Source organism: Chelonoidis abingdonii, chromosome 23, assembly GCF_003597395.2.
Source record: "Chelonoidis abingdonii isolate Lonesome George chromosome 23, CheloAbing_2.0, whole genome shotgun sequence".
Lineage (NCBI taxonomy): Eukaryota > Metazoa > Chordata > Testudines > Testudinidae > Chelonoidis > Chelonoidis abingdonii.
Genome location: NC_133791.1, coordinates 2,019,013 through 2,033,601, shown reverse-complemented (window position 1 = coordinate 2,033,601; position 14,589 = coordinate 2,019,013). Strand labels below are relative to the sequence as shown.

Below are 14,589 nucleotides of genomic sequence, written 5' to 3'. Positions count from 1 at the left end.
GGAGCCCAGGACTCCATCTGCAACGAGAAACATCCTGGCCTATTTTGTGCTTTTCTCACAGCTGTCTGTGCTCTGAGTCAGTCACTGCAAGATGCGGTTTAATATTGAGTGTTGGTTCCTAGTGATCAAGATGTCAAAGGGTGGGGAACGAGTCCAGGCAAAGATACCCTTGCTCTTCAGAGCATGTACCTGTTATACACACAGCAAGCTAGGCATATAGCTGCGTCCTCACCCCTTTTGCTTCTGCTGAATGCAGAGTTATCCCAAAAGATCCCAAATGCTTTGCAGACTGTGCCTACAAGGACCTGTTCCCCTACATCTGGAATAGCCATTCTGCTGTTCAGGAGGATAACTTCTCCAGCTGGAACTCTGCCTCACGGAGACGGAAGGCAATCTTACCAAACTTACGTTGGGCCAGGACACTGCATTTAACACCCTTATGCTGACACAAAACGTGATGGGATCTTAGATGAGCACAAGCGGTCAAGACTGTTGGTTTCCCATCTCATCTCAGCCTTTAGCAGCGGTGTGGTCCCTAGCTCTGTACTGGGGCACTGGTTCAATACAGACATAGCAGGAAGCTGAGCTACCTACTTAAACACCAGCACCATTTCCTGCAACATTTGGCGTTTTCCCCTGGTTTTACATCTGTCATCCAAGTAGTGACCAAACCCAACCACGCTCAGCTTACAAGAGATACACTCAAAGCCTGAGGTAGACTAACTACTCGTGAGCTTCTGGAGACCTTGCACATGTGCACAGAGACTGAGCAAATGCAGCCAGGGTTGATGGCTTTGGAAAACAGAGATATCTTGTGCCACATCTGAACAACCTGAACAGACAGTTAGAAGGAACCAAAAGCTACCTGTGAAGCCAGAAGGTGAGCAACCCCTCATCTGCAAGAGTTGTATTAACTGAACTTTTCCTAGCTCTTCTGTGGGACGCCCATTCCACTCCAGGGAAATGGAAACTGAAGCCACTGGCCACTTTTGAAGACGGTGGTAGTAACTTCCCAACTACAAAATGAGGATAACAATGCTTTGGAGAGATGTTAGAGCTACCAGTGAGAAGCACAGTAACAGTGCTAAGTGTGGTCACTTTCATTAAATCCAACCAGGAGATTGAGGCATTTGGGCAGAATCTTGTTTTGCTCAGTAACTGAGACCAATGTGCACCAAGTTTATGTTTAAAGTCAACCCTTTCACTCCACACTCCTGTTCCCAAGCACAGCAGCTCACCCACACGACTCTCACAGATATGAAAGCTCTAACCCAAAAGGTACCGCTCAGTAAAACACAGAATCCCCAAGGACATCCAGTGACTCTGCTGAGCACACGGAGAAATCGCAAGGCAGATTCCGCTGCATGTGATGAAGAGAGTTTGATTCTTAAGCTTAAACGCAAGATTGTGAACAATGGCCTGTCAACCTTGAACCAGAGTAAAGAAGCTGAGAGCAGCTGTGGTAGGTCAGAGGAAAAACACCTTGCATGCCCTGCCTACCTGCTTTTCAGTGGATTTAAACTCTCTCCAGCATTAATAAGTCCAGAATTCATGTATTTCAGCATTCAAGTTTCTCTCTCTCACACACAATCGACCCCCCACCCAAAAAAAAAAACATGCTCAAGCAAAGCAAACATCTGGTGCTGCGATACAAGCACCCTGCAGAGACTTCACCCCTGACAATCCCTCTGGTTACATGCATTTGTTTTGTTTCTAGGGAAAGACCATCCACTCCCTTGCTGACAGACCATCTCTATAGTAGAGGAGAAGCTTCCTTGTTTCTATGAGCTCTTTCTCCTGCACGGCTTGTGCGAGAATGCTTGGCCCTGATTTTGCTGGGATATTTTTAATTGAATGGAATGGAAAGATAAAACACTGACCAGGTCACTCTCATTAGTCCAAAAGAAGCAGAGGCATCTGCTACAATCACAGTCACTTGCTGGAAGCTGCAGCGTTGGAGGCCAAACTGGACCAGCTCAGCTTCTCTCAGAAAATGACAGCTTCAGTCAAAGGTCTGGGCAGAGCATAAGCCAGGCAGCTGCAGATGAAGACAAGGGACGGAGCCTACATGGGGAACAAATCTTTGATAATGACTCTTCAGACAAGCAGGGAAAATTATAACACGATCCAGTGGCTAGAAGTTGAAGTGAGACACATTCAGACTGGAAATAAGCTGTACATTTTTAACAGTGAGAGCAATTAACCACTGGAACAACTGACCAAGGGTCATGGTAGATTCTCCATCACTGACCGTTTTTAAATCAAGAAGGGATGTTTTTCTGAAAGCTCTGCTCTAGGGATTATTGTGGGGAAGTTCTCTGGCTGATGCTATCCAGGAAGTCAGACTAGATGATCACGATGGTCCTTTCTGGCCTTGGAATCTATGGGGATATGAAATTTATGAAAGGGAAGCCAGGAATTCCCACAAGTTAGAAACACTGCTGTTTTAGCTGAATGGCTATAGATGCTAAACTGTTCAGATGTTTCATGGGGGCCAGCGGTGCAATGTGACTCCAGGTCCAAACATGTGTTTTGAGCTATTCTCCCTTTCAAGGCTTTCAGAAGAAGTGACAATCCTCATTCTTTTCCCAGCTCCCAGACACACTGAGGAGCTGAAAGCCAGTCCCTCAGGGTTGGATTTTAAATCCAACAACCCTACAGCGTCTGCATTAATGGGTTCCAATTTCATTAGAGAAGAGGAACAATTATTTAGCCAGCGACTGATTTGAGAAAATTGAATTAAACTTTCTTTGCAGGGGGAAATAAAACTCTTCAAAGGTTAACAGTGGTTTTCAGTGAAATTCATGCTCGTGAAAGTTGCTGCATTAGCCGCCCTGGACACTGAAGTCCTTTGCTTATCCTTTGACAGCTACAACCTGGTCAGCATGCCATCTTCTAGGAACCAGACAGAGATTCGCCAACTCCTGTGCAGACGGGACAAGAGCCACACGTCCGACTGAGCAATTCAGCATGGCTGAGAAACAGGCCAGAGAGAGACTGCTGAACTCTAACCACCAGCTGTCACGTAGAAAGAACACAAGGGCAAATCCTTGTGAAGACCTGTGTTAACTGAAGGACCAAGGGGCCAGTCCCAGCTCTGCAGATGTGTGATGTGTTATGGAGAGGTGACAGCTACAGTCCTATAATAAGGCTCATCTGGATCCCCCTTGCAACCCTAATAAAAAAATATCCTCATGCTTTCTAATTCTTGATACACATCTCACTGAGACCTAAACAATGTCCTGAGCATTGTGATTAAACTGAACAAACTGATACTAAAAGACACTGGAGAAAAGATGATGGGAACGGAGAGTATTTGTCACTGACCTCTACGCCAGCCTGTCCATCACCCCTGACCTCTGACCCCACTTCTCAAAGTGAACAGGAACTCCAGGACGTGGTACTCCTCTTCCTGCTCTCCTCACCAAAACACCCTCACAGGAAACAGGCTGTTATAACCCAGATACCCCGGCCTGCACAAAACACCCTGGTCTGAGGGAGATGCAAGTGCTGACGCCAAGTCAATACTAATTCAAACAGCACTAACCCAGATGTGATACCAACTGCTTTTCAAGATGGAGAATCTTACAGCGTGAGAAACAACTGAACATTTTCTCTGCTGGAAACTTTATATCTGTTCTTTCTTCATGTTTTCCATAACTTCAAAGGAGAGTTATCTCCATCAAAAGCACATGTTTTGTAATCAGAGTATGGAAAACATGCTAATTTGCAAATTTTAAACACCTCCAAACAAAGAACAATTACTAAATGTAATTCTGCATATGGAAGTTATTGGTAACTGAAATGAAAAATCAGGAAGAGAGAGGATGCAATGGTGATAAATTTTGCAGGTGAATTTGAGACACACTAGTATCCTTAACAGGAAACAGCTGGACACAAGTTATTTTATTGAGGTCATGTTAATCTACCACACTCCCATCTCTCTCTAGCACATGCAAACTCACACTCACTCATTTCCATGGCTCTATTGTGGGCCTTGATTATCTCTCTGATTGCACTTCAGTCAGGTGCATTAAGAGTAAAAACCAGAGGGATCTTAATAATCTCCTCCAGAGCCATTTCTGGGAAGAAAGAAGAATAGAACCATTCTTGACACTGATGGGGAGGCATCCATCTGCAGACATTAAGAATTTTTCATGCTTTGGAAAATTAGAGACAGGATGGAGATGAATAGCTGTGCAGCTTGTAAAGATGGGTGTTTCACTCCTTCCCTCATGTTTTAAATATGTTTGATGGGCTTTTGGAATCTCAGTCCCTTGTGGATGACAGTCCACATGATATTGGCACCAGGTACCCTTATTACTGCCTCACCACAAGGGTTACTGGATTTTTGGGCTTGTCAGAAGTAGCATTATCAACCCCTATTTTTCAGGAACTCTGACTCACTCCTGTACCATTGCTCTCCACTAAATGGAGCTCAGGAGAAAATTTATTTTAGCAATGTAAGAAAATGAGAGGCGCTGTTTGAACCAAATTAACTATGGGTAGAATTCACCCTTGTGCAACAGTCAGCACAGTGAGATTTAAGTGCCACATAGCCCTGCTGTTGATTCCCCGCAGAATGGTACATTTGGCCCCGTTGGCATAAGCAGGTACAACTCCATTGGCTAGTATGGATTTTTAGCCACTTGTGCTAGCACCAATTGGGCCAAAGTGGCTGCTTTAACAGCTGCTATAGGCGTTTTTTAATTTGTGGATATAGTTTTGGTTTGCAAAATATCAGCCTCTATATACAAGCAGCAACGTTTTTCTTTAAAAAATCCAAAAACTGAAAACAAAGAATTACACAGTTGCTGCTGGAAACCCTCACACAGAGTTAGAAAGGTAATTACGTGCAGTTCTGCCGGAGGATGTCACATATTAGGAATTCCCAGGAATAAATATTTGGCTATTTTGGGCAATGGGCACATTCTGTGCCCCCCATGGCCAAAGGAGCTGCCTTCTTCCCTCCCCCGTCCATGGCCAGTGGAGCTGCTGCGTCCCCACCCCCAATGGCCAGAGGACCTCCCTCTCCCCACTGCAGCCCCAACGGCGGAGCTGGTTCTCCCTTTGCGGCCCTGGAGGAGCTTTCGTCTCCTGTCCCAGTTCGGGTCCACAGGAACTTGCTCTCCCAGCCCCAGGCCCAGAGGAGTTCTGTGCCCCTGACATGGGGGCACCTGAGCCTCTGCTTGCCCCTCCCCCCTTGAGCATGCCCCTGATCTCAAGTACAGTCTCTAGCCAATAGCAGGACAAATTACTACTATATTTATTTATGTCACAATTAAGGAAAACCATCTCTCAGTGCTCAGCTATCAGTCTTACAATTAATAAGCCTCCCTGTATAAGTTAAGCCTTTATCTAATTATTTCCCTGCTCTCCCCTCATGACAAATGCTGTGTAATCTCTGTTCCACTGAGAGCACTGACATGTTACTGACAAATTCTACCTTGGATATAGTTGGTACGGCCCAGTAAATACTTTCAGGATGCACCTGAAACGTCTGCTAGCACAGCAGCTGCTTGCTGTCTGGAACATACTCAGCACTTCTGTCAGCTCAGCAGGCAGGTTTCAAATGTGCCAGGTACACCCAGGTAAAGCAATCAGGAAATCTGCAATCTGGTTTAGGCTTCACTGAAATGAGTCTGTTTGCCTTAATAATGCCCCAGGACAGTCCCCAAGATATAGACAAACCTCAAGAAAAGCAAAGGGAAGTAAAAGTGATATAAGAATCACAGGCAAAACATCAGTGGAGAGGATGAGAGAGGTAAGGCTGGGAAAGAGAACACCACGGGAGGCACATGACTCATCGGTAAATCCCTTCCAGGTAATGCTGCAAATGGAAGGAAAAGATTTTTCACACCCTCCGAAGGTGGTAGGTCAAGGAGCAGCGCCTGACACTTAAGAGAGAAAAGTTTAGACTCAGCACCAGGCAAATATTCAGAGCAACTAGGCACAGAAAGGAAACATCCAAGGAAAAAGGTCTCTAGGCACAGTCACCACAGATGTCAAAGAATGGGGCCAAAAAGTCTTTAGTGTGGAAGATGTGGAGATGGAATCCTGCATAAAACTGGAATCAGGCCAGACAAATCCTTGTCACACCCCACCAGGATTCTACAAATGGCTATTTGCCCAGGGTACAAAGCCACATACATCCTGGAAAAGCATACCTTGCTCCAGCCATCACTCTGCTTAGCTCTAACAAGTGGTGCCAGTTCCTCTCTAGCACAAAAAGAACCAGTACAGTAAGTAAGGGAAAATTAAAAACCAGTCCAATTTTCTCTTTTGCCTGAGGTTTCAGCTAGTTATTTAGGCCTTCAGCTACTCACACTGGGCAGGGATGTTAGGCATTCAGGGAAGAGAAGTCGAAGTTACAGAAAGGAACTAAGGGCCAGATCTTCAAAGGGGCTGTTGATTGTGAATAGACCTGTGGCTCAGCACCTCTGAAAATCCACCTCTAGAGCTTTTCACCCTTATTTCATCAATGACGTTATTTCCCCCTGCAAGTGGTGGGCCTCCTGGGCAGCGGTGCAAAAAGAACTAGAGGGGAAGGGGGACCCTGCTTTCCTGGCAGGACTCTGGGGCACAGGGGTGTTAATCCCACACCACAACACGCTCAGAAGGAGGGTTAGTCCCGTTATTTGGGCACTTGCCCAGCGCCAGGGCTACAGGTGAGGCTCAGAAAGTACCTGCCCATGGAGCCTTGTCTCCTGCCTGGCTCCCTCCTTCCGAGGGCTATACATACCACATAGGGGAGCTGACCTGGCAGAACCACAGGCTAACAAGGACCCCTCTCCCCTCCAGCCCTGAGGTCCTGGCAGCCTGCCCCACCCTCACCGTAGGGCTCAGGGGCTGGCACTCTCATCCCAACCTCCCCCCCCCCGGGATACGGTCCCCAGGATCTGCCACCCCCTGGCCAGGAGAGGACCTAGCCCCCTTCCCTCCCTGCAAAAGCTGAATGGGCAGCAGCCAGCCTCCGCCTCCGGTGCCCATCACCGCAGCATCTCCCCAGACAGCGGCCAAGCCCTGCGTCTGCCCGTGCCAGAGGAGCCCCCTCTCCCCCGCGCCCCGCCAGCGGGCACCCCCCTACCTGACAGCTCCTCCTCGTTCTCCATCTCGTCCCGCGGCTCCCCCTCGGCCCCCGCCGGGCCCCGCATGCCCGCGGGCTCCCACCTGCCGGGCGCAGGCTGCGCAGGCTGGGGCTGCGCGGCGCAGGGTGAGGCTGCTCCGCGCGAAGATGGCTGCGGCGGCGGCCCTGGGTGGGTTTTTTTTTTTTTGTTTTTTTTTTTAAGGAGCAATCTCCCTCCTCCTTCCCCTCCTCCCCCGGCCGCTCTCTCCTCCCTCCCCAACCCCTCCAGCCTGCAGCGAGCGCAGGAGGGAGACACGCACACACACAAAACTGGAATTACATATGCCCAGATTGTGACGTCCAGTCTGGTTACCCTGGCAACCGCATCCCATCGTTTTGGCACCAGTCCTTAGCGGGGGTGCCTGGGGGTGGCCAGTCCGGGCGCTTCCTGCTGAGAAGGGGCAGGGGGCGGAGGAAAAGCAGGAGAAATCGCGGGCTTTGCAAGCGCCCACACGCAGGGCTCCTTTTAGGGGAGCCGAGGTCCCAGTTCTGTAGGGGCAGTGCTGAGACGCAGGGCTTTGTCTGATACAGACTCCTCTTACCCCCCACCTGTCCCCATTTTTCACACTTGCTGTCCAGTCACCCTATGCTGCCGCCACACCTTGCCCAACGTGGGCACTGCCCGGCCGGGAGGGCTGCTCGGGCTCGGGGCCAGGCTGGCATCCCAGCGAGAACACAGGCTCTCCAGGCCCTTAGTGCTCAGCCTCCCCAGCACTTTGGGATCAGCCCTGGGAGGATGCAAAGAAAGGGCAGGGACATGGCCCAGGGGTTACCTGCAGCACCAGCCCTTGAGCTCCCTCCCAGCCCCTGAGGCAGCACATTGACCACGCAGCCAGGTGCTCTGTTTCTTTAATGAGCAAGCTGACAGGCAAGGTAGCCTGGAAGTGAAGTGCCCACCGATGGATTCCTCCTGGCCAGAGACCCTGCCTGGTGGAGCCCCTTAGTGCCACCATGGCCCAAAGAGACAGGTTACTGCCATTAAATAGCACCCCTCAATGGCCTCATGACATTATCCTGGAAAGCTGTGGGGGTGTTTAATCCATGCCCCCACTGAAAACAAAAGGCGATAGCCAGGAAAATCGTAGCAGGAGAGCCCAGCCTCTGACTTTGCCACATTCACTCATTTCTTATGAGCTTTTATAAAGGGCATATGCATTTCTGAATAATTCTCCCAAAGCTCTTACTGTATGTGGACTCTCAGGGTGGTTCTAGTAACTTCACCGAAGAGCTGGCCACAGCCAAATGCACAAGCACTTGGGCTACTGCCTGCAATTTTCTAAAAGCACCTTGTAGTGCACTAAGGGTACTATTGCTTCTTCATCTCCCTTATCCCCCCACTCAAAATGACACAGGCATTATTTAATAGGGCTGCAGAACTGCACTCATCTTTTGTTCCTGTTTTTTTTAAATAACCCCCCAAATTATAAATTTAGTTACTGTGTATGAGCAGCAGGCTAGCTTCTTTTCATAGTCTCATAAACATATTAAGCCTAATTCAAATGAATAAAGCCACAAAGCTATACATTGGGTTGCTGTGTCCTCTCAAACACCAAATCCAGCGAGAGAGTTGAAGAAAGCTTATTTAAAAAGAGAGCATTCTGTTGAAATGACTCCCACGCCCTAGTTATTAAGGGGACTGAGCATACCTGATTACTTGCCTTTAAATGGTATTTATTGTTCCTTTCCTCTGAAAGGACTAGCCATAGCTTTAAAAAAAAAGGGGGGGGGGGGGAATAGTCAAGATTTAAAAATAAAAGTCACGGCATCCCTCCACATGACTAGTGAGAAAGAACTTTGAGTGTAAGGATGTCTCTTCCAGCATATCTCTAGGCTCTAAAACATCTTTGGTTGTTGGGACCAAATCAACATTGAGAAGGGAAGGTGCCTGTGTGGTTATCACAGTAGTTTTTATGCTGTAAAGCCCTGGATTCAGATTCCCAGTTCACACAAATCAGAACATAGCCTCCTCTTTCTAATCCTGAGACTACATTCTTCACACCACTACTGCTCAAGATAAGGCTAAAACAACTGACAGCCAAATTTGGAGGAAATTTGCAGATTACAGTCATCTATGTTAGTAGGCAATCTGGTGCCACTTTCACACACCCTGAGAATGAAGGAAAAGGTCTGCTGAGGTGGACAGACTAATGCTAAACCAAAGCAATAACTGATGGAACCCCTGAGCCCTCCTAGAAAGTTCTTACCACATATGTGCTTCCACACCATTGCATTGTGGATGCACTTTTGACTATCAACAGAGTATTTTAACAGCATATGCCCCTTAAAAAGTCTTTAATTGTTAGTTACTTTATTCATTTTGGCTGAGTTCAAGCTTCACACAAAAACAGCAAACCCCATACATTCAGGGCATGAAGATTACTTGCTGTTTTGTCCTGGGTCAGTGCTAAAAACACTGACTGAAATTAGTGAGTCACCTGTATCACCTCCAGGATCCATGCTGCAATGTGCTGATACTGAAGAGGCTAACAAGCTTCAGCTGGTGCAGAGTTCAGTAACTCTGCTCCTAAGGACATGGTCAAGCACTGCACCTATGCTTCATGGCACACCCTCCATTTCTAGTCAGTTCAGGTCCGCAAGTGAAGGAGTTGTCACAAGAATTAAAGGCTTGTTGACATTAGAAAAGATGCACCAGTTTAACAGACACATTTAAAATAAATGAATTAGTTAGGCTCATGCCACTTTATAGACAAGCCCTAATTCTCAAGACTGTTAGGACTGCTGGTTGCTATGCTGATAGTTCCTGAACTTCATTGTCCTAGACAGAAGCAGGACAATCACAGTTGAGCATCCTCACCTGTGAAACTCTTCTCTGGCATCTCAACAAAGCCCAGTTTTTGCAAGTTTCAGGGTCCATTACAAAGCAGATTTGTTTCTGCTTAACATAACTCCAGCAGGTCTCACTGGAATTCAATGTGTCTGCAAGAACACTGAGCATTGGATTGAGTCACATCTCCCCCATTGAGTCTGAAGGTGACAGGATAACGTGCTACAGAAATACACTTCCTCCAAGGATCTCAAAGTGCTTTACAAAATATTATTTAAGCTTCACAACATACCTGCAAGGAAAGTAACTTTTTTATTGGTGGGGAAATGAGTCTAAATTCAACTTGCACCAGTTTAACTAGTAAGTATTTTAAAAATCAATTTAGTTAAACCAGTGAAAACCTTTTAAGAGAAAATGGGTTCACAACTGGTTTATATCAATTTAGGTAAACGTAGTAATTTACCAGTTTTAGTTAAACCAATGCAAGTTCAGGGTTAGAAAGAGGGGAATGTTTAAACACAGGGTAAGGTTCTCTCAATGCATCAGCATTATTTGTCATTTGGAACAAATATATTTAAAGAACTAAAGACCGGAAAAACAAATACATATGAGCTCAGCAGTTAAACATTCTGAAACTCCAAGTACAAGATGACATCAAGTTGCCTTATTCAGGGAGATGCTTACCACTGTTTGCTGGCAAAAATGTAACTGTTCTGCTGTCATACTTGCTGGGAATGAAACTCAAGTTCTACCTATTTTCTATGCATCAAGACTAGTAAACCTGAAAACACTAGTTCCACAATTCTGCTGTCTCAATCATTTTGCTACTATTTAGATTGCTATTACAATCCAGCCCTCGCTATAACATGGTCCTAGACGATATAGATGGTTACCGTAACAAAGAGTTACCAGCTCCCTTGATCTGACTAAGTGTAGCAGTCAGGCCTTAAGTGAAAGCCAGGACAGATGGCATGGCAAGACCAAGTGCTTGTCTGGTTACAGCCTCCATTTTAACACTGTTTGCACCCTCACCACTGTTACAAGCTGTTTTGTACTCATGCTGTAGACTAAATTAAAAATTTACGGGATGGAGTCATGTCGGTGTCAACATATGAGGAGTCAGCAAACACTGTAAATGAACACGGATGTGGGAGGGAAATCACGCTGATGCAAGAACTGCAAACATGATTGCACGTGGCACAAAATTGTCCATGCCACTGCAAGCTGTTGATCCTTGCTTTGTGCTGTTCATGTTTTTCACATCAGGTGTTGATGCTTCTTGCTTCAAAGTGGTTAATAGCAACATGACAAATCTGCTGCCACCCTGTTGTGAGCTGTTGCTTCCTAATTCCTGAAATTTACTTGACAGGCTTTCAAGTTTGATGTCACTGTATCTTCATACAATTTGTACTGACCACCATAAAAGCAGGTGCCTTGTTTTAACTGACAGTAAAACATGGCCTTTGGTATTCTCCAGTCTACCATAAGAAGGTGGCCAGACCAACACAGCTGAGCTATTATGAGCATGCTTTGAACCTGGACATCTGACAATGATTAAGGATTTAAGTATTAGGCATTTTGTCCTGCCATTTGCCCTTGCAAACAGATTGAAAACAGCACATACGGAACTGACAAGTCTCCTGATATGGAGGCAATATGTTGTCCATATCTCACAACCATATAGAAGAGTTGTTAGCACAACTGACCAACAGACATTGAGCTTAGTGCTTGTTCTGATGCCTCTCCCTATCATTCCACTGGCAGTGACACAACAGTCCAAATGCAGAGCTAATCTTGGCTATGCAATGGATAATCTCATCTTCTGTGATAGCACACTCTAGGTAACAACTTCTCCATGTACCCAAGAGAAGCATTGCTGATTTGAATAACTAGGTGGATGTGCTCATCCCCTGGCACAGGTTGGTACTTCAATTTTCTTCAGGCTAGTTGTGAAACCAAAGCAATTATCTGCACGAGCAAAGTGATCAGTTATAAACGGAATGTCCTCAAATAGAGTGAGCAATCAGTGCACAATCAGCAGCAAATAAAAGCTCCTTAGGTAAGTACATCTGCCACTTTTGTGCAAGCACAGAAACATTGTTTAATCTGCAACTTCCCATTGGTATGGAACTAAATAAATACAGTCAGTGTTATGAACATGAACATAACTGAAAAAAGGATGGAAAAGAGCATGGAAGCTCTGTTTGCTGCCATCAGTGACCAGAAAATGGTTTGATATCTCACCATTCTCCACCACTCTTGCCATAATCCCATCCTGGAAGATGGATCATATAAACACAAACTATGCAGGGCATCCAAAGATGAAAAAGTTTCCCCAAGTCCCTTGCAATTTACATAAACAAAAGCCTTGGATAAGCCAACAACCACCATATGAAGGGCTGCAGCAGTTTTGCTCCAGACATTTTTCCTGGGGCTGATGAGCTGCAAAGATATCTACAGTGCCCCTATCCAAACTGAAAGCCAGGAAAGATGGTTTCCACAAACCAAGTGTTAAATCTTTTCAATATGACCCAGGCAAGGATTTTTGCAGCAACAGAAAGTAGAAAAATGCACAATGATTATCAATTTTTCCTATCAATCTTATGTTTATAAAAGAAACTAACATGGCATCCTTGTAATCCTGTGACACTGACTATTGTTCCCAGATAATACAGAAATGCCCTGAAAAATGCCTTGCAATACGGTAGCCATCCTGGTTATAAGATCTATGCTTGGAATGGCATCTGATTCAGGTGCTTTCCCTTGTGACATCTACTTGACTACTGTTATGGGCTCATATAAGGTAGGAGCTAGTGCACGCTCTTCTTTTAATGGGTATTGTAGAAGAACATTAATTGCTTCCTTAGAGATGTTGGAAGGGCAGTTAAGAAGCAAACAAACATTTTGTTCATCGAGCAAGTATTTCTTTTTTGTCCGTTAAGAGCCAATTGCCATTCAGTGTGCATAGAGGGGCCATACATAGCACAGAGGCCAGCACAGAGAGATTTGGGGGCCTTTTCGGTCTGCTGACAGTTGTAACTCTGCTACCTTTTCCCACCATGGGTTTTTCATTTGCTAAAGTTTGGTCTGTTTTGCATAATGATATGCAGCCTTCAACTGTCACATCCTTATCTGCTATTTAGGCTCAATGGATAGCTTGGCATGAGTTCAAGAGCTGACATATTCAGGGTCATTCTCATCAAAACAATTCCAATGATTCCTCTTTAATGAAGGTGAAAACTTCAGCAGCTATGTGTCATATCCCCAAAATGTTTCCAGGCTGTCTCAACAGCCACTGAGTCTTCTTCTATAGCTGAGGGACGTGCTTCTGCTGGAATTCAGTCAGTTTTCCAAGCTTGAAATATTTTCTTCACTGGCTTGAGTCACTATGTTGCTTCACAGCAACATGAAGATATTTGACTTCTTCCAAGCCTATGATCTGATCAAGAGTTGGCAAATGAGCTTAATACCATGGAGATTTCTTCACCATGGAATGTAATCATGTCCAGTGTTCTGAAATGGGGTCTTTTACTTATTGGCCTGCTGAAAACTTACTGGTGATGACTAGGTTGTGCTCAGTGCATTTGTGAAGCAACAGCAAGCTGTTGCTGCTCACATCAGCAACTCTGTGATGACCTATCACATTGCTCCATAATGCATAGTTCCGTCCAACTCTAGTATTGTAATCACCCAGGATGATCAATCTATCATTACATGGAACTGACCTGAAGATATTATCAAAGGTTTGATAGTCCTCCTTATCTTCATCTGCATAGATAATTCTCAGTGCATATGTGCTAATGACAGAAGCGTAATGACCTTTAGTAAGGCTGACACAGAAGAGCATAAGTTTGTCATTAACACCCTTCAACAATTACTCAAATTTGTGGGCAGTCATAAAACAGATGGCAAACCCCACAATGTTCATCCTCAGACTTGCCAGTTCAACAAAACATATAAACAACACTCGCTTCTTCTAGCTGCGACTCACCAGCTAGTCTTGTCTCACTGAGTGCAGCAATATCTATATGGTACCATGCCAATATTCTACAGACTTTAATGGTTCTATGTTTAGGTCCATTACCTGTCAAGGAGTGTATGTGAAGATTCCAGGTTGCAGCATTTTCTACAATGGATTGGGAAACCCACACCTGCAGGAACCATACTGAAAAGCCTAACAAGTCCTGCCACAAGTCTACTTAATTTTTCAAAGTTGTCATACGGAGAGAGCCCAGACTTGAAGTCATTGCACTAGAAATAAAGCACCAAGACACCTAGTACAAGATTCTCCTCAGGCGTTGACCCTAAGCACTTGTGAAGTCACAGCCGCTTAGAAAGCATGCTGCTACGCAGCAGTCAGCTTCCAGGCCTAGGCCAGGAGAGCTCATGCTGCTCATCAGCACTTCCACCAATTCAGCACCAACACTGTCCATCTCCAAAGGAACACATGGCTAGCCCAGTACCACCGTAAGAATGGCAACTCAGACGGAAGGAAGGGCAGGGAAGAGAAAAAACAAGGAAAACATTTTGTATGGTTTAATGCTTCAGCTTCACAAAGCTTTAGTGACTAACTCTCAAGATCACTCCAAGGTAACAGTTTTCATGTAAATTACAGCAATAGAAAAAAAAAAGGAAGATGAGGCATGCCACACCACAAGAGTCAAGTCTCTATTTGAAG

At 45.6% G+C, this 14,589-nt stretch overlaps 1 protein-coding gene across 3 annotated transcripts in view; it reads right to left on the bottom strand.

Annotated features, from left to right (window-relative positions):
* CHD5 (chromodomain helicase DNA binding protein 5) overlaps positions 1 to 7,154 on the bottom strand; it is an 86,441-nt gene extending 79,287 nt beyond the window's left edge. For 2 of the 3 annotated variants that reach the window (XM_032763735.2, XM_032763736.2), the window contains exon 1: positions 7,088 to 7,150. In XM_032763735.2, coding sequence (XP_032619626.2) covers positions 7,088 to 7,112 — 25 coding nt within the window. In that variant the 5' untranslated portion in view covers positions 7,113 to 7,150. Of the gene's footprint in view, positions 1 to 7,087 lie in introns of all 3 variants that reach the window. The other variant, XM_032763734.2, reaches the window with a different exon arrangement.
* Between the last annotated feature and the right edge of the window lie 7,435 nt (positions 7,155 to 14,589).